Source organism: Eretmochelys imbricata, chromosome 3 (assembly GCF_965152235.1).
Source record: "Eretmochelys imbricata isolate rEreImb1 chromosome 3, rEreImb1.hap1, whole genome shotgun sequence".
Taxonomy (NCBI): Eukaryota; Metazoa; Chordata; order Testudines; family Cheloniidae; genus Eretmochelys; species Eretmochelys imbricata.
In genome coordinates this window covers 57,290,076-57,314,891 of record NC_135574.1, presented here as the reverse complement: position 1 = coordinate 57,314,891, position 24,816 = coordinate 57,290,076, and the positions used below count along the sequence as shown (strand labels likewise).

The window sequence follows — 24,816 nt, the reverse complement described above, 5'->3', positions numbered from 1 at the left end:
CCTCACCCACCTTGTCTCCCTAATATCCTGGGACCAACACAGCTGCAACAACATTACAATGCTTGTCTTATTTTTCCAGAAGTTATAAAATCTTATGCATAATTACAAGTTTAAAGTTTTTCATGTATATAATACTTTACATAATCCTTCTTTCTTTACTTAATGTGGGGGGAAAAGGTAACTAAAACCACATAATCCCAAAGATATAGCTTCTAAACATATATACCATGATTAGCCTGCATATTTTCTTTAACTCCTGCCTGAGACTGGGACATTGGGGAAAATATGATATATAACTGATTAAAAAGGCAAATGGCAAGTATTTAATGCAGAAAAACAAATGGCATTATGAAAGGTGAAGGATGGAAGGGTGTCCTGTTTTATCTCCATAAAATGAGCATGTGAGGGATATCAGAAGGAAAAGCATGTCAGGTAAACACACACAAACAGAGGTACAGATTAACACACTGGAATCAAGCATGTGTTCAGGAAACAAAGTCAAGACATAAAGTCAATGCAGACAACCCATTGACATTGTGACTGTAAAACACCCACAGGCAACTTCAAAATGACAAAAATAAATAATTAAGCAGTCTAAAAAGCCAAATACTACCTCTAGAGATCCTCACAGAGTCCCATTAATGCCATTTAAAGACAAGTTGTGGTAACAAAGAGATGGAGTCAGCACTTTGTCACAGCCTTTTTTGATTATTCCTTCTACTACTAGTTCATCATGCATGCATTTCTACTTGTGTAAATTTTTTACCCAAGCAGAAACACTTTATTAAAAAACACAAAATGTATTGCTTAGTAGTGCTCAGTGTTACCATAAGTAGATAAAGGAAAATTGAAATGACAGGATGAAAACATTTTTTGTTTAGTTCTGGAGCATATTCACTAAAGAGACAAAATTTGGCAGACCCCTTATTTCTCCCCTAAATAATATCTCCACCCATAAATATTTTATCACTTTTGACAGTGTATTATGGCAGATTCTTGATATTTTATTAAAGTTAATAGAATTTTGTTTATTCTTATTCTGAGATTAACCAAGATGTTTTGTGAAGATCTGACATTTTATTATGATGAGTTCTGAATGTTTGTGAAACTAATTTTGCATGCCATTTGTTCCATTCACTGAAAACCGTTTCACATTTTGAAAAATAAGATGAAGTGGTAAGTAAAGGGGAGCAGAAACCGCAGAGAAGAGTATAAACCAAAAGCCCTCAACTTGTAATTGTTACATGAAAGAGGAGAGGGAAGGAAGGAGAAAAATCACTAGCTGATGTTAACTTTGGACTATCTCAACTCAGAATGCAAAAGAAAAAAGTTATACACCCAATTCAATGGGTATATTCAACCTCTCCCAGGTGAAAATGCTATGAGAGAAAAAAGTAAGGGGGAAACAAGAGAAAGATGAAGGTGACAGCAGAATATGTACAAAATGTTTTTCACACACAACATGTATATAATATATGTAAAGCTCTTACCTTTTTCACTGACACTTTCACTTTCTATTTCCACATCTTCACAGCTAGTATATTCTGGTGTTGATGCCCCTTCTTCTTCTGAGCTACTGACCGACATCTGCCTTTTCTTTCCACCTCTTTTTGATCTATGAGGCTTTGGAGGGGAAGGCCGCACTGATTCTGACTGGTCAGAACTAAGGGAATCATTCCTTAGCATGGTCTCCATTTTCTCCCGCTTTGCTTTTCGCATGAGAATAGCAGAACTAGGATCAAGGCGACTTTGTTTTTTAAAGGAATCATGGTTCTTGGATTCTAGGTGTTCTGTAGGAACTGGACTATGTCTGGGAGTTGGTGGACTATGATTAGCTAATTGTTTAGAAACAGAAATTCTTACATCACCTGGTCTTTCAATAGAGTATGATCTCTGAGTTTCCATAAGAGATTTTCTGTCCTGAGCTCCCTGTAACTGTGAGCGTTTTCCTAATTTATTCTCAGGTACCTCTGCTTCCTCCACTTCTGTATGTGCCAAAGCCACATCACTGTGTCTTCTTTCATGCCGTGCTTTAGAAACTTTTGCATGCATACGCATCTGTTGTTCCTCAGGATGTGGCTTCACAGGATACCTTGCCAGATTTGGGTCACTCCTATACCGAGTGTGATACTCATCTTCTTTCCTTTGTTTTTCCTCATCAGCTACCTTGCCTTCCTCGGGTTTTTCTGGCAAGTCTGGGTAGTCCTGTGACCTTCCTTTCTCCAGCCTTCTGCTTTCATGCCTTTCTTTACGTTCCCTGTCGTCTGCTTGTCCTTGTTGAAGTGAAGACTTTGGCACACGTTTACGCTCACTTTTTAGACCTAGTTTTCCATTTTGTTCTGAAATCAATGCTGTCTTCTTCCTACCATGGAAAGAAGTAAAACAGTGTGACAACTCTAATCATAAAAAAAGCAAACAGTGGAGCCAAAGGGTACTGGATCTGTCTAAACTGTAGGTTAGAAAAAGCTAAGTAAGCTGTGGAAAAGAACATAGAAAGATATTTCACCTACTAACAACTTGTCTTTTCAACATTGTTTCCTTCCCTTTCCAAGAGGAAATTATTCCCAGAGTGAAAACTATAAAGTTATACATTCTATAACCTATAACTGATGCATAAACTCATAAAGAATGTTAATATAACATGGCTGAACAAACAAAGCAACCATTTACAAAAAAATTAAAAACCAAATGCATCATTGCTGGAATTGCAGCAGGATAATAGTGTGATGGCATATTTTTCTTACCATTTTTTTAAGTCAGCAGCTATGCGGGATGGTCTGGCATGACCACCTATCCACATCCCATTTCAATCACATCAGTATTATATATGTAAACACGATGAAATGGGAGATCTTTCATATATGCAGTGACATAAAGAGAATCAATATGCATATGTGAAGAAGTTCAACAGAAGGAGTCTATCCAAAGACAATATTTGATCTATCTTGCTTTATTTTACTTAACCCTAAAGAAAATAAGTAACCATTTCACATAAATCTACAGATTAAGAACATCAAAATAGGCCTTTTGGATTAGTGGAATTTCCATTTTTGGTAATGGGAAAGTACAACACATTTTAATGCATTACTTTATATACAGCCCGAATGTACAACAAAATGAAACTGCCTGAAAATTATGTTTTTTTATTTCGAGGATCTTTCAATCCTAGTCCTTCTTCACTTGGCAAACTGGAGTTGGATTTCTGATTCAAATGTATTTCTTCTCGGATCTCCCAATCATAATAGATTTACCATTTTTTTACTGTATCCTATATAAATCCAGGATGCATACTTTGGAAAACATATCGGAGAGTCTGTGTCTGAAAAGTTTATGTGAATACCCAATAAATCTGTCCTGGGACCATGTAGCAGAGTGGTCACCCCGCTCCAGCCCTGAAGGGGTTAAAGTAGCCCTGGAGAGGACTGCGGCTGGGGAACAGCTAGGCTGATTGGAGAAGCAGCCACAGCTGGGGCCACACTCCAATCAGGGCCCAGCTTGCCCTTAAAAGAGGAGGCCAGAAGCTGGAGGAGTCTCACTCTAGCCCTGGAGTGGGAAGGGCTAGCTGCCTGGAAGCAAGGAACCTGAGATGGAGCAGTGCTGGGGAATAGGGCGAGGGAGCCTGGGAGCTCCAGCCTGGTAAAACCCCAGGCTGCAGGCCTTGGTGAAGACCTACAGAGATACTGGGGCTGCAGAGGGGCAGCCCGAGGATAGGCATAGGCAGCAGGTCGTAACCCCCTTGCCAATGATGAGTGGCCATTACAGACTGCAGTCTGCCCCAGTGAGTGGGGACTAGATGATGACTGGCAGTAGCCACTGAGGCAAAATGGGGTTAGAGGGTTGGGGGTTCCCCTAGGAGGGAAAACCCAGAGTGTGGGGGTACTGCTGAGGCAGAAACCCTGGGTAAAGGGCTGCGGGGTCCAGGAGGGACACAGGACCAATGACAGGCAAGACACTGGCCTGCAGAGGGTGCTCCAGGCTGGAAAAAGCTAATTTCTGGGACAACCAGCAGGAGGCGCCATGCCAGTGAGTCGTCACCCCGCTACAGACCACCACCTCAAGAAGAGGAAAGAACTAGTACAAGACTGTGGCAAATGGCCGACGCTATTATAGGGGTCCCATGCTTTCCCTTCATGCGATGTGTCAGGACGCCACCTCTTTCCCCTATTCTTGGGCTTCCTGCACTCTCTCCCCTTGGACAGGGTTTTTCTCGGTCCTCTGCACCTGGGGAGTCCCTCTGCTTTGTTTGAGCAGGGTTTCCCTTCCCCTGGTACTCTGATCCTCTGGACAACAACAGTACTCCTCCAAACTACAGTCAGCTCTCCTGCTGGGGTTTTTATTAGGTCTCTAGCCTTAATTGGCTCCAAGTGCTCTAATTAATCTGTAGTAATCACTCCTCAGTCCACAGGGAATAAGGCTCTGATCATCCTGGGGCTTATATACCTCCCATCTATCACTCTCCTGCTGCCCTCTGTCCCTGCTATATCACAAGACATGGCATGCTTGAAGGGAATGATGATCAGAATGATTTATGATATATTATACGTATGGCACTCAAAATATTCATGATGCTTTATAGGCATATAATAAAAGAGACTATAAACTCTTCAAGACGGGTACCCACGTGTTTCATTCCACAATCCTTACTTCCATCTACTTACTGACAAATAGTCCCACTGACTTCTTCCAAGCTTTAACAGGATAACTCAGACACAAATACTAAAAGAAAGGCAACATTTTAAAATGTCATAACCTTTAACAATTTAGTCCTATTATATTCCCATCTGCCCCCTTGCTTTCTATGTATTTTTCTCTTATTAGAAAGTGTAAATTATATATAACCATATGATTCCTATCTTTACTAACTTCTCCCCTTTTTCCTTCCTCTAAATCGACAGTGTTCACCAACTGCTTTACAGTCCAATTATATATTATCTTTAACACCCTACTTCACTCCTTTTCCTGACACTAACTCCAACATAATTCTCTCATCTTCCCTCACTGCTTACCATATGACAATTATCTCTCCCCTTAGCAGATAAACAGGGCTTAGAATGTTGGTTCAGCAGACATCAGAAAAGACAAAGTACTCTTCCCACTGCCCCCCATCTCAAATCTTGATGGGGAGGGGTGGGAGCAGAGGACAGGCACACCTAGGAGGTGATACTGGGGCTTCTCCCCTAAATGACTGAGGGGATTTCCTTGCAAGGACTAGCGGCCTAACCTGCTATGACTCTATGGTCCTCTTCAGAGAACTCAAGGCTCACTTTCACACCCTAGCTCCACCCCATTGTTGCTACTGTCTCTCTATGCATGTGTACTAAGATAACATCTCCAGCTGTTGGGTCTTCCAAAAAACATAAAAAGTATGATTAGATAGCACAAGCCTTCTTGGAAGCAGAGATATTCGATGTAAACCACAGAACTACTGTCAGCTCCAAGGAACATTTATTGATTCGATCAATGTTTAAAAGCATTTAAGAATAGATCTGCTGTGATCATTTGGATCTGGATGGCCTACTCCAATTGTGAGCTCAGCTGGTAGAAAGTGGGTGAAGTTCATAAAACGTTACAATGACCTGTAACAATTAATGCTGATAGAAACAGGTACAAAAGAGAGACTGAAAGTCTGGATTAGTTCAAAGAAAAAGGGCAATAAATGTAATAAGGACTGTGATAAGGTTGTGACGAACAGAGACGCGAAGAATGAAACTGGAAATTAATGGACCAAAAGTGGTATGTCAGAAGTCAGACCTAAACTAGTGGACACAATAACGAAGGGATGGCCTACTCCCTCTAACATCCCTTTTTTGGGGCCCCTAAAAAGAGACACTGGGGACCAAAAGGGCAGAACAGACTCGTGGGGCATTCCCTAGAGCAGGGGTTACCAAACTTGGTTCACGGCTTGTTCAGGGTAAGCCCCTGGCAGGCCGCAAGACGCTTTGTTTACCGGAGTATCCACATGCAGCTCCCAGTGACCGCGGTTCGCCGTTCCCGGCCAATGGGAGCTGCAGGAAGCAGTGGCCCAGCCCGCACCACTTCCCACAGCTCTCAGGTAAACAAAGCGTCTCGAGGCCTGCCACGGGCTTACCCTGAACAAGCCATGAAACAAGTTTGGGAACCCCTGCCCGAGAGAAAGGTTGACAGCTTCTGCCTTACTCCAAAAACTGTAATTCTTTGGTGAGCCTTGTTCATCAGGACATTTAGACCAGTGCACTGATGAGGATACCTGACCATCAGCACTGGACCAACAGCAAATTGGATATACACAAAATCCCACTCTGTTGTTCCTACTATATTCCTCCTGTCTTATCACTTTCTCTCTCAATCCTGAGACCAACATGGCAGCAGCATGGCAGCAGCAAAATGATATGAGACTACCCATCCAGATCTGCCCAATCTGACAAAAATCAGCGAAGAAGAGGGACCTGACCAGATGAGTGAGACAATGTCCTGGTCTAGGAAAGCAAGCCAGTATCCAGAGCAAAAGCTGTTATGGCTGGTGAACTGACAGCCTAGAGCATCCATCTGTGACTGACCGCCTTGTATCCTAAGAACTTAAACAAAAAGCCTATATACCCCCACCTTTACTCTCCTCTCTCTTCTCACTTCTCTTTTGTATCTGTCCATTTTGTCAAAAGCAGGAAACGTAATCACCATCCATAGAGGTCAACTCATACTTAAACAACAGAATTAACCTTTTTTCCCTACTAAGAAGAATTACTTGATGAAATAAGAGACTCTAACCAATATCCTCTTTGAAAAAGGGATGCTGCTAAGTTTTGATTAAGTTTGTTTTACCTAACTACTGAATTTCAGTTTCAAAATGCTTTATGCTTTGTTTTCAATTCTTTTTCACTCCTTTTTCATTTGAGTATCCTCATCAATACATTTCCAAACACTGGCATAAATTTTCTAGTGTGTTTGCCATGGGACTAAGGAGGCCAACATCTCTGTATTCAAAATCCCAAACCACGCTTAACTGTTTAATGTTATACAGTGAGTAACAATATCATATTAACAACTTTTACTTTCTGGGCCCTTTTATTCCATCAAAATTAACACATATATGGTGTCCCTGGGTGAGCTTCACATATCCGCTCTCCCTCCCCCACCCCATCACAAATAGTGGACTTGTCATCTGCCCCTCCAAACCAAAAAATTTAAGTTTTACATTTTTCCTGGTCTACACTGTGTAATTGGCATCAAAAGGATTAATAATATCAAAATCTGGATACTTCTATTGTATGCTGCTGCTATTTTCTACTTAATACAACATTTATTTTAAAATCCTTGAATATGTTAAGCTTGCAAAACAAAATTAACTTTCTTGTTTTAAAAAAGGGACGCTTTAATAACTCTATTTTAAACTTATTAGTTTGTTTAACCTTTCAACAAATACATTGTTCTAATTTTGTTTCTTTACCTTGTGGTTTGTCATTTCTGTGATTAGTAATAACTGATTGTTTAATGTAAAGGCTTTTAAAAAAAGCAAAAGTAAAAATGAAGTGTTTTGAACCGTTCAAGGTTAAGTTTCTAAAACAAACTAAAACATTATGGTTTACTCCCTCGTTAACAAAATGCCAATTTAAAGGTTGCTTTTGCCTGAACAGTGAATTGTGTGTCAAACCACCTAAACTAAGGGCTGTTGCAGCACTAATTTTTTTGATTTTGTTTATTTTTGGCAATGTGTTATTTGCATTTTTGTGTTGATTTTTGGGGTTTTTGTTTTGGGAGAAAGCACAGTACTAGTGTTGCAGGTTAGATTCCCGTGATGAGGTAAATTACCACATTGTTTTCACAAACGGTGGTGAAACAGGTAGACAAAATTTGCAATGGACTAAAAATGCCTGTGAAATTTTACCACCTTTGTATGTTACAAATGGCTCATAAAAGAAAAAGTGGATCCAAGGAACACTAGCTTCCTGCTTCTTTTTATCAAAAAGTAATAAAGCTGGCTAAAAATGCTATAAATTCTAAAAAATTCTCTAAGTAAGCAAGGATAAATACTTGTGCATAGAATTGCCATAGTTGGTATAAATATGTAACTTAAAATGTGTAAGCAGGAAAAAAAAGTAAGGAGTTTTCCCCCCTCATCTTTACTCATTCTGGGCTTACAGACAAAGAAGTGATAAGAGCTGGTTTCTAAGCATCTTAGGAACATACAAATAACCACAGTTTGGCATTTGGTTTATCTATAAATGAAGTGATTTGTAAGGTCTTAGCTTTAACATCTGGAAGGACTAACTGTAATTTTTGCAACACCTAACTAAATAAGATTTGTGAATCTTAATCTGGGACACAGAATTTGTAAACCTTAAAATAATAGCTCAGTACATCTTTTTTTTTTTGTTCTATATGCTTAAAATTAAATAAGGGTTTTGTCTTCTAAATGTCATTTATGAACCAACCCAATATTAAGTGCATTTGGCCCTTAGGAGAGGGGATGTTGTGCAGAGGCCTAAACTCTAAATTGTCCAAGAGAACAGAAGTCCAACTCAGCCAATTACACAAATTTTGCTCATGAAAGTCAGCAAAAGTTGAAGATAATAAACTGCTAAAAACTGAATTGTTTAGGTTAAAAACTGTGAAGAGGGGTTTTCAAGGCTCCTGGTAAAGTCAAGGGTTTAATATGACAATGAGCTAAAAGATTCTGGGGGGGGGGGGAGGGGAGTTTATAGTTGAAATCACCAAAATGTGTTTTGATCAGTTAATGTTTATAGGCTGAGGCTTCAACCCCTTCTTGGACATTGTTTATCTGAGGGTCACTGAATGGGAGCAGGGTGGTACAGGGACTGGAAGGAGCAAGTTTACTAGCATGGCTGCCACCCTCACCTGGGACCCACCTTGACACCCTTTGACTTTTGTTGTTTTGATCCTGAGAGATATCCTGAAAAGACTGAGCCAGAGAAGGGGACTCAGATGACATCACCATCTCCAACACTTTTAGCTAATCCTGAATGACACCTGGGATGTGAGACTTGGGTTTATGCCATTCATCCCCTTCCTCATGTGTCATTTTCTTTCCCCACCCTACTTCTTCCCTTTCTTAATTCTCTCTTGTTTCCTTTTCTCTAATAAGAGTCAGACTTAACTGGCCAAGACAACTCCATCTTTCATAATACTGCTGAGAGCCTGTGATATGAGTGATAGTTAAAAGCAATGCATTGAACAACCCGATACTGGTACAAGTTTGCCAGGTCTCAGAGTGCCTGGTAAGTCCATGTGCTAGATCCGTATTTCTCCAGCAATGAGATTGCAAGTGAGAGTCAACACCAAACACAAAAGCTAAAATTTCTCTGCTATTCATTTTCTTTCCACTTTTGTGTGTGTGGTTTTTTTTTTTGTCTTAAATGAAATAGAACAGCACTTCAACAAGAGCTCCAGACTATCTCAACTAATCCTTTTTCTCTTTCCCAAAAAGGACAGTTTTTACTACCTCTAATAACAACTCAAAAACTGTCAAACAAGGGGTTTTCCTAATAAAATCTTTCTGCAGTTAAAGGGAAAGGATATAAAACATATTGTTAAAATGAAAGCTTTACTGAATATTTTAGATTTAAAATGCTCAAATCCTTCCTTTTTTTGTATCTTTAATAAAGAGTTTAAAAGATTTTAAATGGTCCGTGTTACAGTAGGAATAAAACTGTAGGAATTAACTGTTAATGCTGTAACAGTAAACAAGGGTTTCATTAACATCTTGTTCTTTGTTATGCCTGAGACACCCCACAAGAAACCTTTAAACTTTGTAACACATGATTTCCTACTACTCTATTATAGTGCAACTCCCCATAGCTTTATCCACACTGGAATAACATTTTTTTATCTGAGCATTTCATTTAGTGTAAAGTACATTGTCTAACCATAACTATAATTCAAAGGTAATTGTTGATATTAAATGAATAGGTGTTGACGATCTACCCCAAACGACACACATACATCCGCCCTCGGAGAAGAGCAGCAAACATGCGCAGTCCAATAACTTAGATGTAAAAAAGTCACAAAAAGGGCTCAAGAGGATTGTGGTTCTGGTGCTAAGAGGTGTGACATACTATTGAACAGGAAATAGTCAGAGATACCTTCTGTTACAATTATATTAGCTATGCTTTGGATTCTCAGATTTTCCGTGTCTTTGGTGAAGCCAGCCATTTTAGTTCAAAGCGCTCAAAACTTTAGTATGAAGCATTAAAAGTAGCCATGTCTTTAGCGGGCTACTGCTCTGGGACCTTCACTGAGAACATCAAATTCAATATACTTGTAGAGTATGCTAGATCGAGCCTAGCATTTCAAAGATGATAGATAAAATCAGAGCTGCCAAGTAGCAACAAATAGCTATTTTAACAGGAATAGTTTTTAATACATATATTTGTATAGCATAATGCATAGAGGGATGATATAATAATACCTACATCTAGAGAAGGAGCTGTAGCCAGGCAGAACTGACACTGCACACTGACCTATTCAGTGGCGGATTAGCCACTGAGCCAAGAAGGCCCATGCCCAGGAGCCCTGGCCAACTGGGGGCCCCTGCACCCTGATACGGTCTGCCCACCCAGCACTCTTGCTGAGGCACGGGGTCGGGGCACGGACGCTTGCCCCGCTCCGCCCAGCGCTCCTGCCGGGGAATGATGCAAGCCCCTGCGCCCCAATCCCGCTCCCCGGCAGGAGTGCCAGGCGGGCGGGGGGGACGGGGACTGCAGGTGGAAGGAGGGGGAGGGGCCCCACTTATTCTGGCCCAGGGCCCCACAAACCCCTAATCTGCATATGGACTATGGCAACCCATCCTTGTAAAAGGGTTTGCTATCATTTAATGTCAGTGCTTTTGATAAGCAGTGGCACAATTCAGTGGGGCTCAACTCATAAATGTCATCAGGTTACTTTTAAATCTCAGACAAAATAACTCCCACTGTTCACTAGCTGTAGCCATTTGGTCAAACATTCCAAAGTCCGTGTTTATCTCCATCCATAGGCTCTCTGCAATTCATAAGATATGATGATGTGGTATTACATACAGATTTTGGCAACATACATTTGGGACTGTCATTATTTACTTCCTGTGAAACTATGAGTTGATCATGTCAGACATTCCAATTGTGTGCCAATAAAACATTTCTCCCACAATATGCCATAAGAACATAAGAATGGCCATACTGGGTCAGACCAAAGGTCCATCCAGCCCAGTATCCTGTCTACCGACAGTGGTCAATGCCAGGTGCCCCAGAGGGAGTAAACCCAACAGGTAATGATCAACTGATCTCCCTCCTGCCATCCGTCTCCACCCTCTGACAAACAGAGGCTAGGGACACCATTCCTTACCCTTCCTGGACTTAACCTATCCATGAAATTATCTAGTTCTCTTTTAAACCCTGTTGTAGTCCTAGCCTTTACAACCTCCTCAGGCAAGGAGTTCCACAGGTTGACTGTGCGCTGTGTGAAGAACTTCCTTTTATTTGTTTTAAACCTGCTGCCCATTAATTTGATTTGGTGGCCCCTAGTTCTTATATTACGGGAACAAGTAAATAACTTTTCCTTATTCACTTTCTCCACACCACTCATGATTTTATATATCTCTATCATATTCCCTCCTTAGGCTCCTCTTTTCCAAGCTGAAAAGTCCTAGCCTCTTTAATCTCTCCTCATATGAGACCCGTTCCAACCCCTAATCATTTTAGTTGCCCTTCTCTGAACCTTTTCTAACGCCAGTATATCTTTTTTGAGATGAGGAGACCACATCTGTAAGCAGTATCAAAGACGTGGGCGTACCATAGATTTATATAAGGGCAATAAGATATTCTCCGTCTTATTCTCTAACCCTTTTTAAATGATTCCTAACATCCTGTTTGCTTTTTTGACTGCTGCTGCAAACTGCGTGGACGTCTTCAGAGAACTATGCACAATGACTCCAAGATCTCTTTCCTGATTAGTTATAGCTAAATTAGCCCCCATCATATTGTATGTACAGTTGGGGTTATTTTTTCCAATGTTCATAACTTTCATTTATCCACATTAAATTTCATTTGCCATTCTGTTGTCCAGTCACTTAGTTTTGTGACAGGTTTCAGAGTAACAGCCGTGTTAGTCTGTATTCGCAAAAAGAAAAGGAGTACTTGTGGCACCTTAGAGACTAACCAATTTATTTCAGCATAAGCTTTCATGATGCATCCGATGAAGTGAGCTGTAGCTCATGAAAGCTTATGCTCAAATAAATTGGTTAGTCTCTAAGGTGCCACAAGTACTCCTTTTCTTTTTAGTTTTGTGAGATCTTTTTGAAATTCTTCACAGTCTGCTTTGGTCTTAACGATCTTGAGCAGTTTAGTATCGTCTGCAAACTTTGCCACTCACTGTTTACCCTTTTCTCCAGATCATTTATGAATAAGTTGAATAAGATTGGCCCTAGGACTGACCCTTGGGGAACACCACTAGTTACCCCTCTCCATTCTGAAAATTTACCATTTATTCCTATCCTTTGTTCCCTGTCTTTTAACCAGTTCTCAATCCATGAAAGGATCTTCCCTCTTATCCCATGACAACTTAATTTATGTAAGAGACTTTGGTGAGGGACCTTGTCAAAGGCTTTCTGGAAATCTAAGGATTCAGAGTAGCAGCCGTGTTAGTCTGTATTCGCAAAAAGAAAAGGAGTACTTGTGGCACCTTAGAGACTAACCAATCTATTTGAGCATAAGCATCCGATGAAGTGAGCTGTAGCTCACGAAAGCTTATGCTCAAATAAATTGGTTAGTCTCTAAGGTGCCACAAGTGCTCCTTTTCTTTCTGGAAATCTAAGTACACTATGTCCACTGGATCCCCCTTGTCCACGTGTTTGTTGACCCCTTTAAAGAACTCGAATAGATTAGTAAGACATGATTTTCCTTTACAGAAACCACGTTTAATTTTGACCAGCAATTTATGTTCTTCTATGTGTCTGACACTTTTATTTTTTACTATTGTTTCAACTAATTTGCCCGGTACTGATGTTAGACTTACCAGTCTTTAATTGCCGGGATCACCTCTAGAGCCCTTTTTAAATATTGGCGTTACATTAGCTATCTTCCAGTCATTGGGTACAGAGGCTAATTTAAAGGACAGGTTAAAAACCATAGTTGATAGTTCCGCAATTTCACATTTGAGTTCTTCCAGAACTCTTGGGTGAATGGCATCTGGTCTCAGTGACTTGTTGGTGTTACCTTGCATTCTGTACATACCATATTTCACCACAAAATTATTTCAGAAATTTTAGTTTTTCAAAACTGTATTGGTATTATTCTTTATATCCTCAACTTACAAAGCCATGCTTACCCAGTATCACCAGTCCAGTCATCCAGATGTTCCGAGGGAGAGGAAAATAACAAACTTTACTCTGGCAGAATTTATTTTGTTTATTTGTTTGGCAGCTGTTTGAAGCTACTCACTTTTGGAATGTCAAAAGTAGCTCCAGTGAAAACAAGGTACAGGATAAAAGTGTAGGGGATAGAATCAAAGGTTCATGACCAATACAATTTATCCCATGAATCTGCAGTTTTTCACATAGAGATCACAACTGCATGTGTGTGTGTGTAGGGTGACCAGATAGGTGTGAAAAATCGGGACCGGGTAGCTGGGGTAATAAGTGCCACTATAAGAAAAAGCCCCGAATATCGGGACTGTCCCTATAAAAGCAGGACATCTGGTCACCCTATGTGTATGATACATAAGCAAACTGCAAGAATTCTTTTATAAGTTCTGTCTCTTGAAAACTGCTATAAGTACTTCTCTACAAAGTCTAGAAGACCAACAACCATCAGTATATTCTAGCACTTCAGTGTAATGCTCCTGGGAAATAAGACATTTTAGAAGGGTATTGTAAACACTGAAAGGGAAAAACATAATCAACGAGCAACGTGAGACTATTGTAACTGTGTAATTAATGTAACAACCTTACTTCCAGCCAGAAAAAGAGATGTCTCCAGAGCAAGCAAAATAGAAAGGGAAAATATAGTACTGTGCGACTGTATTAATGCCTCTCAGCTAAGAGAAAGTTGATTTCAGTGCCATGAAGCAGATTGTTGTTCATTGTTGGAGAGAAATTGATGTTACAAGGTAAGGTAGGATGTTGTCTGTTTGTTTAGGCTATATACATGTTCTTATCAGTGAGTGCTTATGAGTGCTCTTACTTTTAAACCAAGGTAGACCTAGCTATACGCAGGCAACTTCCAGAAGCCCCATCTCGGTCACCCTGAGGTAGGGTTACCAAAATCATATTTAAAAAATACAGGACAGACCTTAGTTATCCCCAATCTTGAACTGAAGCTGTGCAGGCAAGTCCCTTTCTCCCACCTTCATGTTTCCTAGGGTTTCTCTTTCTTCAGCTCTAGATGCTGCAGAGAACGCAGGGCCTCAGTGTTGGGCCAGCAGCCACTGCAACTCCAGTTCAGGTTCTGCACAGGAGCCAAGTTGGAGGTTACAGTTGCTGGTTTTTGCCTGCTGCTGTGCTGTGTGCCCTGTTGGGGATGTTGGAAGGGACTTTGCAACTAAGGAGGCTATATCCCAAGAGTACTGACCACCTTGCCAGACAGAGTCCCTTCCTGACCGTGGTGCTTCAGCACAGCTCCAGGACACGCAGCCCCATCCACTTGCCCTGACAGAGCCTGTGCAGGGAAAGCAAAAGGGACCACGATCAAGGGTTGGAGTCCATAAGGGGCCCTGTGCAACAGGGGGCCAGCACTCACAGTTGCATCTTTCCACTCCCCTCCCGCCCCTGGCCTAGAGCATGGCCCCGTCTGCTTTCCCTGCATAGCACTGAAGGGCCAGGGGCGGGAGGGGAGTGGAAAGATGCATCCATGAGTACTGGCCCCCTGCTATTGAAATACGGGATAAAAGGCATCCTGTACTGATTTAGTATGGGGCAGGCCATCTTCTATTTAAATAAGGGATGCTCTTGTAATACGGGACCGTTGGCAATTTAGCAACCCTCCCCTGAGCAGCCACCAGGGAAAGCTGCTTCCACTGCAGTCCTTGCAGGTTTCCAACCAGTGCCCCACTGCCATGGAACAAAGGCTTCCCCCCTGGTTGCCCTATCACCTTCCAGTCAGCTTCCAAAAGAGCAGCAGCAGATTCATCACACTGCTCTCAGCTGACCTGTTTCTGTTCAGCAGATTCATGACAATACACATATAGCCAAAGAATACCATCACCATTAATTTACTAAGTTAAATACTATACGTTGCTTATGGGTGGCTTTATTCTCACATGCAAATAAACTGTAATTACTTCTACGTACATTTGTTTATCTTATAGGTGTAAGCAACCTATTTTTAATATTGTCTTGTTATTTAAATTATTACAAGGTAACTTCTGATGATGGATAAGACTATAAAAGATATAGCAAGTGTGAGCACATCAGACAGAATCCCTAGTCTTTTTCTTTTTAAATACGTCACCACTGACTGATTTACTAATTATAAAAAACAGTTCTGAGTCAGGTCAGTTTTTGGTATAACAACTTCGAAAGGGTCCTTTTAATTACCAAATGGCTTTCGGACCCTCTGTGGGCACAAAGTGAACCTTTGTAATCATCAGTCTGATTTTGCAAACATGGTATTTATTCCTAGTAAGTAAAAGGTGCAACTGTCCTACTATTTTTTTAAACTTCACTCGCACGGAGTTCACTGCATATTCCAGACAGTACTTTTCTTAGTGAACTATTGCACTTTCCTGGTCAGTAAACATAGCTGACCATTGATCTTGAGTGCGTAAAGCAAATGAGGGACAGATGTAATCAGTGATGAGCTGCCAAAATCTTAACAACTGGTTCCCTATAAAAAGTTCTGATTTAAGGGATGTGCCCCAGTATGTATTTTTTGTACCAACAGGGTTACCATATGTCCATATTTTCCCGGGAGAAATTTTTAAAATTTAAAAATTCCTCCTGGACAGCAATTTAAGAACCAAAAAGCCTGACCTGTCCGGGAAAATACAGATGTATGTTAACCCTGCCTAAAGTTCTTTTTTAAACCCGAACTAGAAATGAGCTCTGTTTCACATTTGTGGGTCCCTGCCACGCCCTGGGGGTGTGCTAGGGTGACCAGATGTCCCGATTTTATAAGGACAGTCCCGATTTTGGGGTCTTTTTCTTATATAGGCTCCTATTATCCCCCACCCCCTGTCCTGATTTTTCACACTTGCTGTCTGGTCACCCTAGGGTGTGCACATGTGTGGGTCCCAGCTGCTCCCTGCCCCCCTCATTGAAGCAGGTGTGCAGGGTTACTGCCCTGGGAACTGCAGGGCACCAGTGGACGTGGGGCCAGCTGCATAAAGGGGCGTGGGGCAGGGCTAGCTGGAGGCAGGGGGTGCAGGGCTGGCTGCGGGCAGGGCAGGGGGTGTGGAGCTGGCTGGAGACAGGAGTGTGCGGGGCTGGCTGCGGGCAGGGCAGGGGATGCGGAACTGGCTGGAGACAGGAGGGTGCGGGGTTGGCTGGAGGCAAGGGGGTGTGGAACTGGCTGGAGACAGGGCAGGGGCTGACTGGAGGTAGGGGCTGGCTTCATGCAGGGCAGGGGAATGCAGGGCTGGCTGGAGATGGGCTGGCTGCGGGCAGGGCAGGGGGTGCGGCAGAGGCTGGCTGCGGGCAGGGGGTGCAGGGTTGGCTGGAGACAGGGGCAGGCTGCAGACAGGACAGGGGGTGCAGCAGGGGCTGGTGTGGGCAGGGCAAGGGGTGCGGCAGGGGCTGGAGACAGGGGCTGGCTGCAGGCAGGGCAGGGGGTGTGTGCGGCAGGGGTTGGCTGGATACAGGGCAGGGGGTGCAGCAGGGGCTGGCTGCAGGCAGGGGGTGCAGGGCTGGCTGGAGACAGGGCAGGGGGTGCGTGCAGCAGGGGCTGGCTGCGAGCAGGGGCTGGCTGCAGACAGGGTGGCAGCTGTATTACTCACGGGGAGAGCAGCAGGACGCAGCCCAGGCCCAGCAGAGCAGCCGGGGACCCACCAGGCAGCAGCGGGAGCCCCAGGGCCAGGGGTCGGGGGAGCAGCAGCAGCACCAGGGCTCGTGCCTAGGACCAGGCGGCACCCCACATGGCTCCCGCAGCGCAGCGCCCCCGGCGGCTGGAGGAGGAATTACATCACTTCCCGGCCGAAGCCCATCAAAGCCTCAGCACCCCCTGCAGGGAAGCGGGTTAACAACCGGTTCTAAAACCGCTTCAAGATTTAACAATCGGTTCACGCGAACCAGCGTGAACCGGCTCCAGCTCACCACTGGATGTAATCTCCTATAAATACACTGTTGTGTAACATTGCTTAACTAGCAGTTCAAATGCTATGGATATGTAAAGATGAACTAGGAAGTATTACCTCTCTCTCGGGGGTTCACTTCTAGACCTTGATGAAGCTTGCTTTTGTTCCAGGCCCATAGCTTGCTGTAATAGTTCTGCTCCTTTCCTCCTGTCAGACTGCACACCGGAAGAAGACATTTCCTGTGACGAGGCAGCTGCTGTACTTAAGGGAGTTTGAGATCTGGAACGCTCCTGAAGCCTTGCTTTCTTTTCTCTAGGTGCATCAGAACTTCCACCAGTAGCTGTATCACTCAGTGCTCCATCCTGACTGCTTGGCGGCTGTGGACCACTTCCAAAAAACCATGCTCCAGACTTTGTTAGGATTTCTTGTTGCTTTCGACATAAATTACATACCCACATAACCTAGTTGAAGATAAAAAGATCTGTGTAAGTATCCTCTAAACTCTAATATATTTCCTTGTTTTATAAGTGTTCAAACATAGTATTTTTTAATTGGATGAAGTTTGTGCTCATGACAGTGCTCACAGTATGCTCACAGAAGTGTGAATCACTCTACTAGCTAGGGCCAAGCATACTGCAGGCAGGTCCATCCACAATATTCTGTCACTATATCTCAATCTTAACCTGTTATCTCAGTGCTGGGCCTCTTTTGAGTAAAGTCTGGCAAAATGGTGTGGAGGGGTTATGCAGGTGGTTGGTGTTTAGTTAATTTTTTAGTGCGGACAAACATTACAATGGGATTATCAAACTAATGTTCACTGGTGATGTGACCTGAGATGAACTTGAACTCGGGATTGTAAAACTCAAGCCAGTTAACGTCTCCCTTCCAATCACTACTATGAAGTATTAAAGAAATAGGTATTGTTACAATATTTCTCCTTAATATTTTCTTTCCACATAACATCATCAAATCTCAGGCAGTTTTTCAAAGTGAATTAATTACGTACTGTGAATACTTTCAACTACACCAAATACAACTACTTACCAATGTTGTAAACTCCAGGCCTAAAGAAATATACTGGTATGTAACTAAATACAATAATGAAAAGAAAAATTGTGTACAGTATTTTAAAAAACCAGAAAATCTTCTTTATTGGATAAAGATAAAAGATCAAACATCGGCATCATTGAGAAATGACCATGTGCTAGATCTCTCAGTTACATCTAAAAAAAGGCCAAGCTTCCAGTCCCTGGTGGTCACCATTAAACTGTGTAGATATATGGGTTATTTTTTTCCTCCAACAGCACTGGGAAACCACAGCACACACAATAAGGCCAGTCTCTAGGCATAAGTGTTTTATAGGGAATGAGGGCCAGCAGGTACTCTAAGAAAAGATGGTAAGAGAAAAATGAGAACTGAATGGGGAAAGTAAAGTGAATGCAAATTTAAAAAACAAAACAATAATTAGGAAAAGAAGAGGATCCTTTGAAGAAAGAAGACTGATGTGGGAAAGGGAAGAATAGGGAAGATAGACAGTTTCATCAGAAATAGAAAGAAAAATGGGGAAAAGAAATTATGGAAACCAATTATAGAAGCAAAAAAGAAAAGTTATGCAAGTTTAATAACAACTAGAATAGAAGCATAAATGAAGTTGTGAAACAAGAAAGAAATGACAGAAGAGAAAGTGAAAAATATTTTTCTCATGTTGTCTGTGTGTAAAAGTACAGGTACACCACACAATATTTAACATAAAAAGGATTTGAAGAAACAATAATAATTTTTCAGGAAAAACTGCAGAATGGAAGAGAGTTTTGGCTGTGAAAATACCAAGAATGGAGGAAAAGTTCTTTGCATACCAGCAACAAAGGCATTTCATATAGCACAAAGAAAAAGAATCTTCAGGCATTTTATACAGTAAGCATAATTCAGATTTGTTAAAAGGATCCTAAAATGGGTTATCACTTTAGATCATAAAGAATACATCAGAACTTACAAATAGCATGCAAGTTCTACACCAGTTGACTAAACTGTCAGGAAAAAAATATCAAACTCTCCTTTTATCCTATAATGTGCCTGTATACAACATCAGAAATAGGCTATTTTTTTCCCTTTCAAGGAAGATATTAAAATATTTTTAATTACTTCAAAAAAGAATCTAATCAAAAGTCACAATTACTCCAGCAGTGGTGCAAACATACACTATGTTAAAAAACAGAAACAATCTTCAACAGATAATAGGAATGGCAGATTCTCCTTTAAAACAAATGCTAGACATTTTTAAAACCTGCCCTTGATATTATACTGTCTTATTTTCTTCTCCTGGGATATTTTGATTTTGAAATAGACTGAAGGAACTGAATACGCGTGTGGTCATGCAACATAAGTTTAAAATGTAGGTAGATTAACTGGGAAGAAACATTTTAAAATGTGTATATAAACTCGAATGTGATTGCTAACTGACCAGGCAGTAGCCACCTGGTAATAAATATATATATGTCTCGCTCTCTCGCTCTCTGGTATACGGTCATTAGCCAAAAGCTATTAAATCAATAGCTCACAGAAAGGTTTAAAAAGCTGTTGTGCAAAAGCTGATAAGAACTGGAGTTTCTTTAAATCCAGTATTAGTTAACATGTTAACTTTATCTTCAGACAAAATCTGGCAAATTTCAAAATAAAATGCAATATTTTTGCAAAATTCTTTCAAGTTCTTAATGTTGTTTTGTTAACGATATGAGTTCTTTTAATCAAAATGCAAAACAAATTATTTTGTAGATAACTAGAATAAGATGGAAATTGTAATCAAATTCTCAAACATACATATATCAACATTATAAAATGTGAAGTTGGTAACTCTGTCAATAATATCATTCACAATTTCATATATATACAACCTAAGTGTACCTATAAGATCAAAAATATGCAATAAACTTTTTTCTGCGAATTTACTAACAAACTTACCCAGTCTCCTTTTGTTTTGTTATTGCAAATATTTGTTATGGACAAAATTATTCAACCTAAACAATTGGAAGTAGTTAAAGCAGAAGCAGACAGAGATAAATACAGGATACAAAAGTGAGAAGTTACAATACATGTTACAATATAACATATCCCCGCACCAATCTTTCAACACTACAGCTTGGACATAACATACACTCCAAGCACCACAGATTATATAGGTAGGAAATCTGCAATATACTCACAAAGAAGCTACACTACATCTCTGTTTAGGATTCTCTTCAGGACTTAGCTATTAAATGCTATGTTTGCCTTGAGCTATATTCAGTCCAAAGGGAAAAATGACAAAAGCTTTTCTTTAAGAAGGAAATAAAAAAAAATGAGATGACATAACAGTTTCAATAAGAAAGCTGTTTATTGAAAACCATTTTTTGAGAAGTGTGTGGAGCAAGCAGTCTAGCAGCATGCGGGAATTATATCCTGATTGAATATTCTGGGATGTGTTCCAAACCAATCTAAACTAAAGCAGGTCTGTGTAATAACTTATCTTAACAATCCACAGATGTTAGGCAACCAAACACACACTCTGATGAAGGATTACAGTGCTCTAATGTGGCTTCTGGACCTCCATGTGATGCATCAGGAAAATGAAGTAAGATAGATCATTTTATTCTGACCTATCATTAATAAAATATTTTCAGTTCTTTCTTCTCTGTTTAGTGAGTTCTGATGCAGCATTACAGTAGGTCATTCTAGAAATGCATAGACAATTTTTTCTATATACCCGTGTAAGGCAACAGGCACATATATGTCTGCACATGGAGCTATTAGAGCCAAATAGCCAGGACTATAAGGGACACTCTTTTTCAAAAAGTTAATATGCATTTAATTGGAAAAACTGCATTTTCACAGCATACCACAAGTGTCCTGTGCTTTACTGCTATGTCACAAAAATAATGTGACACACAGGATTCAGCGGAGGTGGGTTAATGATTCCCCCACAGATTCATGTAGAAAACTTTATGGGCTTAGTGGAAACATGCTTTTTGGGCAGTAGGACTCCATGCTTGCCCTCATGTGGAATGTGTATGGGCATTCATTCACAAACATAAAGATATGCCTCACACTTACTCTTACAGGCAGTGCTGAAAGTGATCCATTATGGGTAGGAACAGTATTCCTGTACTAAATAACATGAAATTCCAACTTGAAAATATCCATATTAAGCAATATATGTACCACAATATACAACATAAATAAGCATTTTCACTGACAAAACTATGAATTCTGCATTATGATTATACTTTTCCACAAGATAATATTAGCAGGGAGAAAAAGCTTTCTTAAATTCTACTTTAATTTCCATTATTACTTCCTATTCCATGGGCAGGAGGAAGTTAAAATGACGTTAGAAGGAAATTTAACTTCTACCCCAAATTTAGAGACAGATGCTGGAAGCCTCAGTCAAGCAAAATTCTCACTGAAGTCAATGCAAGTTTTGTCTAGACCAGATGTGCAAGTGTCTAGCATCACTTGGATGCAGGAGAAAAGTCTTTAAAACTTTGTTAGAAAACTTGGAGTATCTACACTGGGAGGTCATGAGTTATTAATTATGGGGCTCCATTCCCTGGACTGTGATTTTCTTCCTTCTATTTTGTTTTGGAGGATTGATCCTAATAAACAGAGGCACATCTATTTAAGTCAGTCTCAACATAACTGAAAAATAATGTTGACACTCTTTTGAGCCACTTCTTCCATCCACTTCAAGAAGACAGTTGTCTAGGCCCTAATCCTCCAAGCAGACCCTTTCCTCTGCATGAAGCCCGACTGACTTCAATGGAGCTGGGCAACCAACACAAGAGTCCACTCACATGGATCTGATTGCAGGACTGGGGCCAGTTTTCTGCTTTATGAAACTTCATTTGCTGGAATCAAGTTAAATCAAAAATTATTTCATTTTACTGGGGCAACAAGTAGTGTTACAAAGTATATAGTACGTTAACAAACTGTGTGACAGTTATACGTACTATATTAATTCTGTTGCTATATCGAACTGAAATATGGTAATACAACCTTAGCTATGGTTTTCCAACTGCTCCACTATAATAAAATCTCAAAATATGCAGCTGTAACGATGCTCAGGGCTCTGTGTATTCTCCAAATCCACAGCCGTGGAACAACCCAAAGAATCCAACCTGTCTTGCAGATATGTGTTCCAGAACTCAAGCCTTCATTGATAAAGCCTTTAAAACATAGAGGTTGTGGGCCAGATCCCATCCTTTCCTACAGCCCCTTTCCACTGCTCCAGAGGTGCAAATGGGCCATGAAGCTGGCCTAACTGGGCAGCTAAGGATTTGAGTGGTGTGACTCTGTGACTGGCCTCTTGCAGCTCAATTTAGAGGAGGAGTGAGCTGCTGTGCTCAGGCTGATTCCTAGCTAACATAACAGGCTAAATCAGTATGCTGTCAGCCCCAGAGCAGTGACAGATCTGATAGACATAAAGCGATATTATTGCTCTTCCTTCCCTTGAGTCCTGTGCTGAGTTCATTTTCATCAGACCTGAGGACTTGGGTCTAATTTTCCATTGCTTTGTGTCATCATTTAAATCTATATAAAGTGGGTGTAAAATGCTACCAAATCGAAATTCTTCACCACAGATCAGCAAACCATTTTATACCCACCTACTATTCACTTTAGGAAGAAAGATAAAATCAGACACTGTGGATATGTCTACACAGCAATTAAACGTCTGCAGCTGGCCTGTGTCAGCTGACTTGGGCTCATGGGGCTTGGACTGCAGGGTTGTAAAACTGCAGTGTAGATGTTCGGGCTTGAGCTGAAGCTCAGGCTCTGCCTCTGGGAACCTAACCCTTTGCGGGTTTCAGAACCCAGGCACCAACCCACCTCAGCCCTGCAGCCCTAGTCAGCTGACATGGGCCAGCCCGGGTGTTTAATCGCTGTGTAAACATGCCCTGGGTTTCTAGCCCTTATGGTTGCAAACTGTACTTTAAAGATGTGAAGAGCCTATAGTCAATGCAGGGATGTAGACAGTATGAAACAGTAGTTCAGAGGTAATGACTGCCCCATTCATCAAAGGGTGTTAATTTTGGGGTCATGTGTTAATAAGGTAGGTACCATCTTAACATGATAAAACCTAGCTGGTGACTCTCAGGAGGAGAGAGGGCAGATAGCCTGGAGAGGAGAATTATAAGGGAGCATCAAGTCAGGAGAGAGGCTACTCCCAGGGATGGGCACTAGACCAGAACAGAGAGTGGTGACTGGGGAAACCTGTCTGAATGGGACAGCCCCATGAAGGAAAGTTGTGGAATCCCTTAATCAAGAGGAAGGAATTGTAAATCCAGGGACTAATGGGACAGGCTTTCCAGAGAAGCTATAGGCCTTAATGGTATTAGCAGAGCTCACTGACTCAGAGGGAATTGGAGGGGAACCTGAAGCCTTGGAAGAAGGATAAACTGGAGATGTAGCTGTCAGGTGCACAGCCCCCACCTAACTCTCTACCCTTCTCCTCTTAGACCTACCTGCCCATTTAAACACACACATATGAACCACCAGAACACCTCTGCACTCCAGTCAGACCTACAACCCTTGATCTAACCCATTAGAGCTGGTCAGGAAATGGTTTTCCAGTCTCATAAAACTTTTTGTGACTTCAAAATTTTTCACATTCTGCATCAGAACGAAACTGAGACTTATCAAAGATTTTTTCAGAAAAAGCCAAAAGAGACACACATCCAGGGCAAAATAGCCAATAGCCTAGTGGTCAGGAATATGAGAGACCCATGTTCATGTCATCTGTATGAACCTAGGCTGGCTCTCTCATAGAAACTGGTACTTTCTCACAAAAAGTTTTGACAAATCATCATTTTCTGACAAAATTTTAATCAAAGAATTCCCAAACAGTTCTAAACCTCATGTCTTTTAACCCCTGCCTCCTCTCCCCCAGCCTTCCAGCCAAACTCCTTTCTCTTCTGATATCTACCAGGCAGATCTCTGCCAGCCAGATTCAAAACTTATTTTACTGTTAGCCCATAAATACTTAGGTTTAATCTGTTAAAGCATAAAATAAACGTGCACAAAAATTGCAGAAATTTGCATGTGGTAGTTCCAACATCAATTGTTCAAGAAGGTGAACCAGTAAAGTTTGGTAGAGAGTGCTTTCTCTGCTGTATTCTATTGAGGCTCGTATACCACCTTCATCATAGGTAATCGAGCCCCTTCCAGAAGGGCACTGAGTGGTGCAATCAGCATCTGTCAGTTGTGCTTCATTCTCTCTCTCTCTGCCCCTTCCCAAGGATAAATTGAGCAGTTTTTTTTGTTTTTAAATAAATTACAGGTATATACTGCTGTGTATTTGTACTGGTGAAGGCAAGTTAGAAGAAGTGAACCTTGCACTTGGAACAGAATGTGAAGGTGGTTCTTAGTTCCTGCCACAAATCTTGGACCAGTCTTTGAGAAAGCTCTCTCTCCTACAGACACAAGCTTCTGATGAAGAAATTATTTCCATAAATGTTTGTATGTACAGTTCCAGAGTCTTACATTCCACCAACAGTACCAGGAGAACTCTGTTTAATAACACTGAGTTCCTGTAACAAAAAAACGCTTATTGTTTTAGAAGAGGAACAAGTGGAATTTTAAGGCTCCAAGGTT

At 41.2% G+C, this 24,816-nt stretch overlaps 1 protein-coding gene across 2 annotated transcripts in view; it reads right to left on the bottom strand.

Moving 5' to 3' along the window:
• Positions 1-24,816, bottom strand: part of RIMS1 (regulating synaptic membrane exocytosis 1) — a 492,040-nt gene that overhangs the window by 268,945 nt on the left and 198,279 nt on the right. Inside the window, exons 4-6 of one of the 2 annotated variants that reach the window (XM_077811609.1) lie at positions 21,280-21,333; positions 17,311-17,654; positions 1,491-2,362 (exon numbers count right to left, since the gene is read on the bottom strand). In XM_077811609.1, coding sequence (XP_077667735.1) covers positions 1,491-2,362; positions 17,311-17,654; positions 21,280-21,333 — 1,270 coding nt within the window. The remainder of the gene's footprint in view (positions 1-1,490; positions 2,363-17,310; positions 17,655-21,279; positions 21,334-24,816) is intronic. The other variant, XM_077811610.1, reaches the window with a different exon arrangement.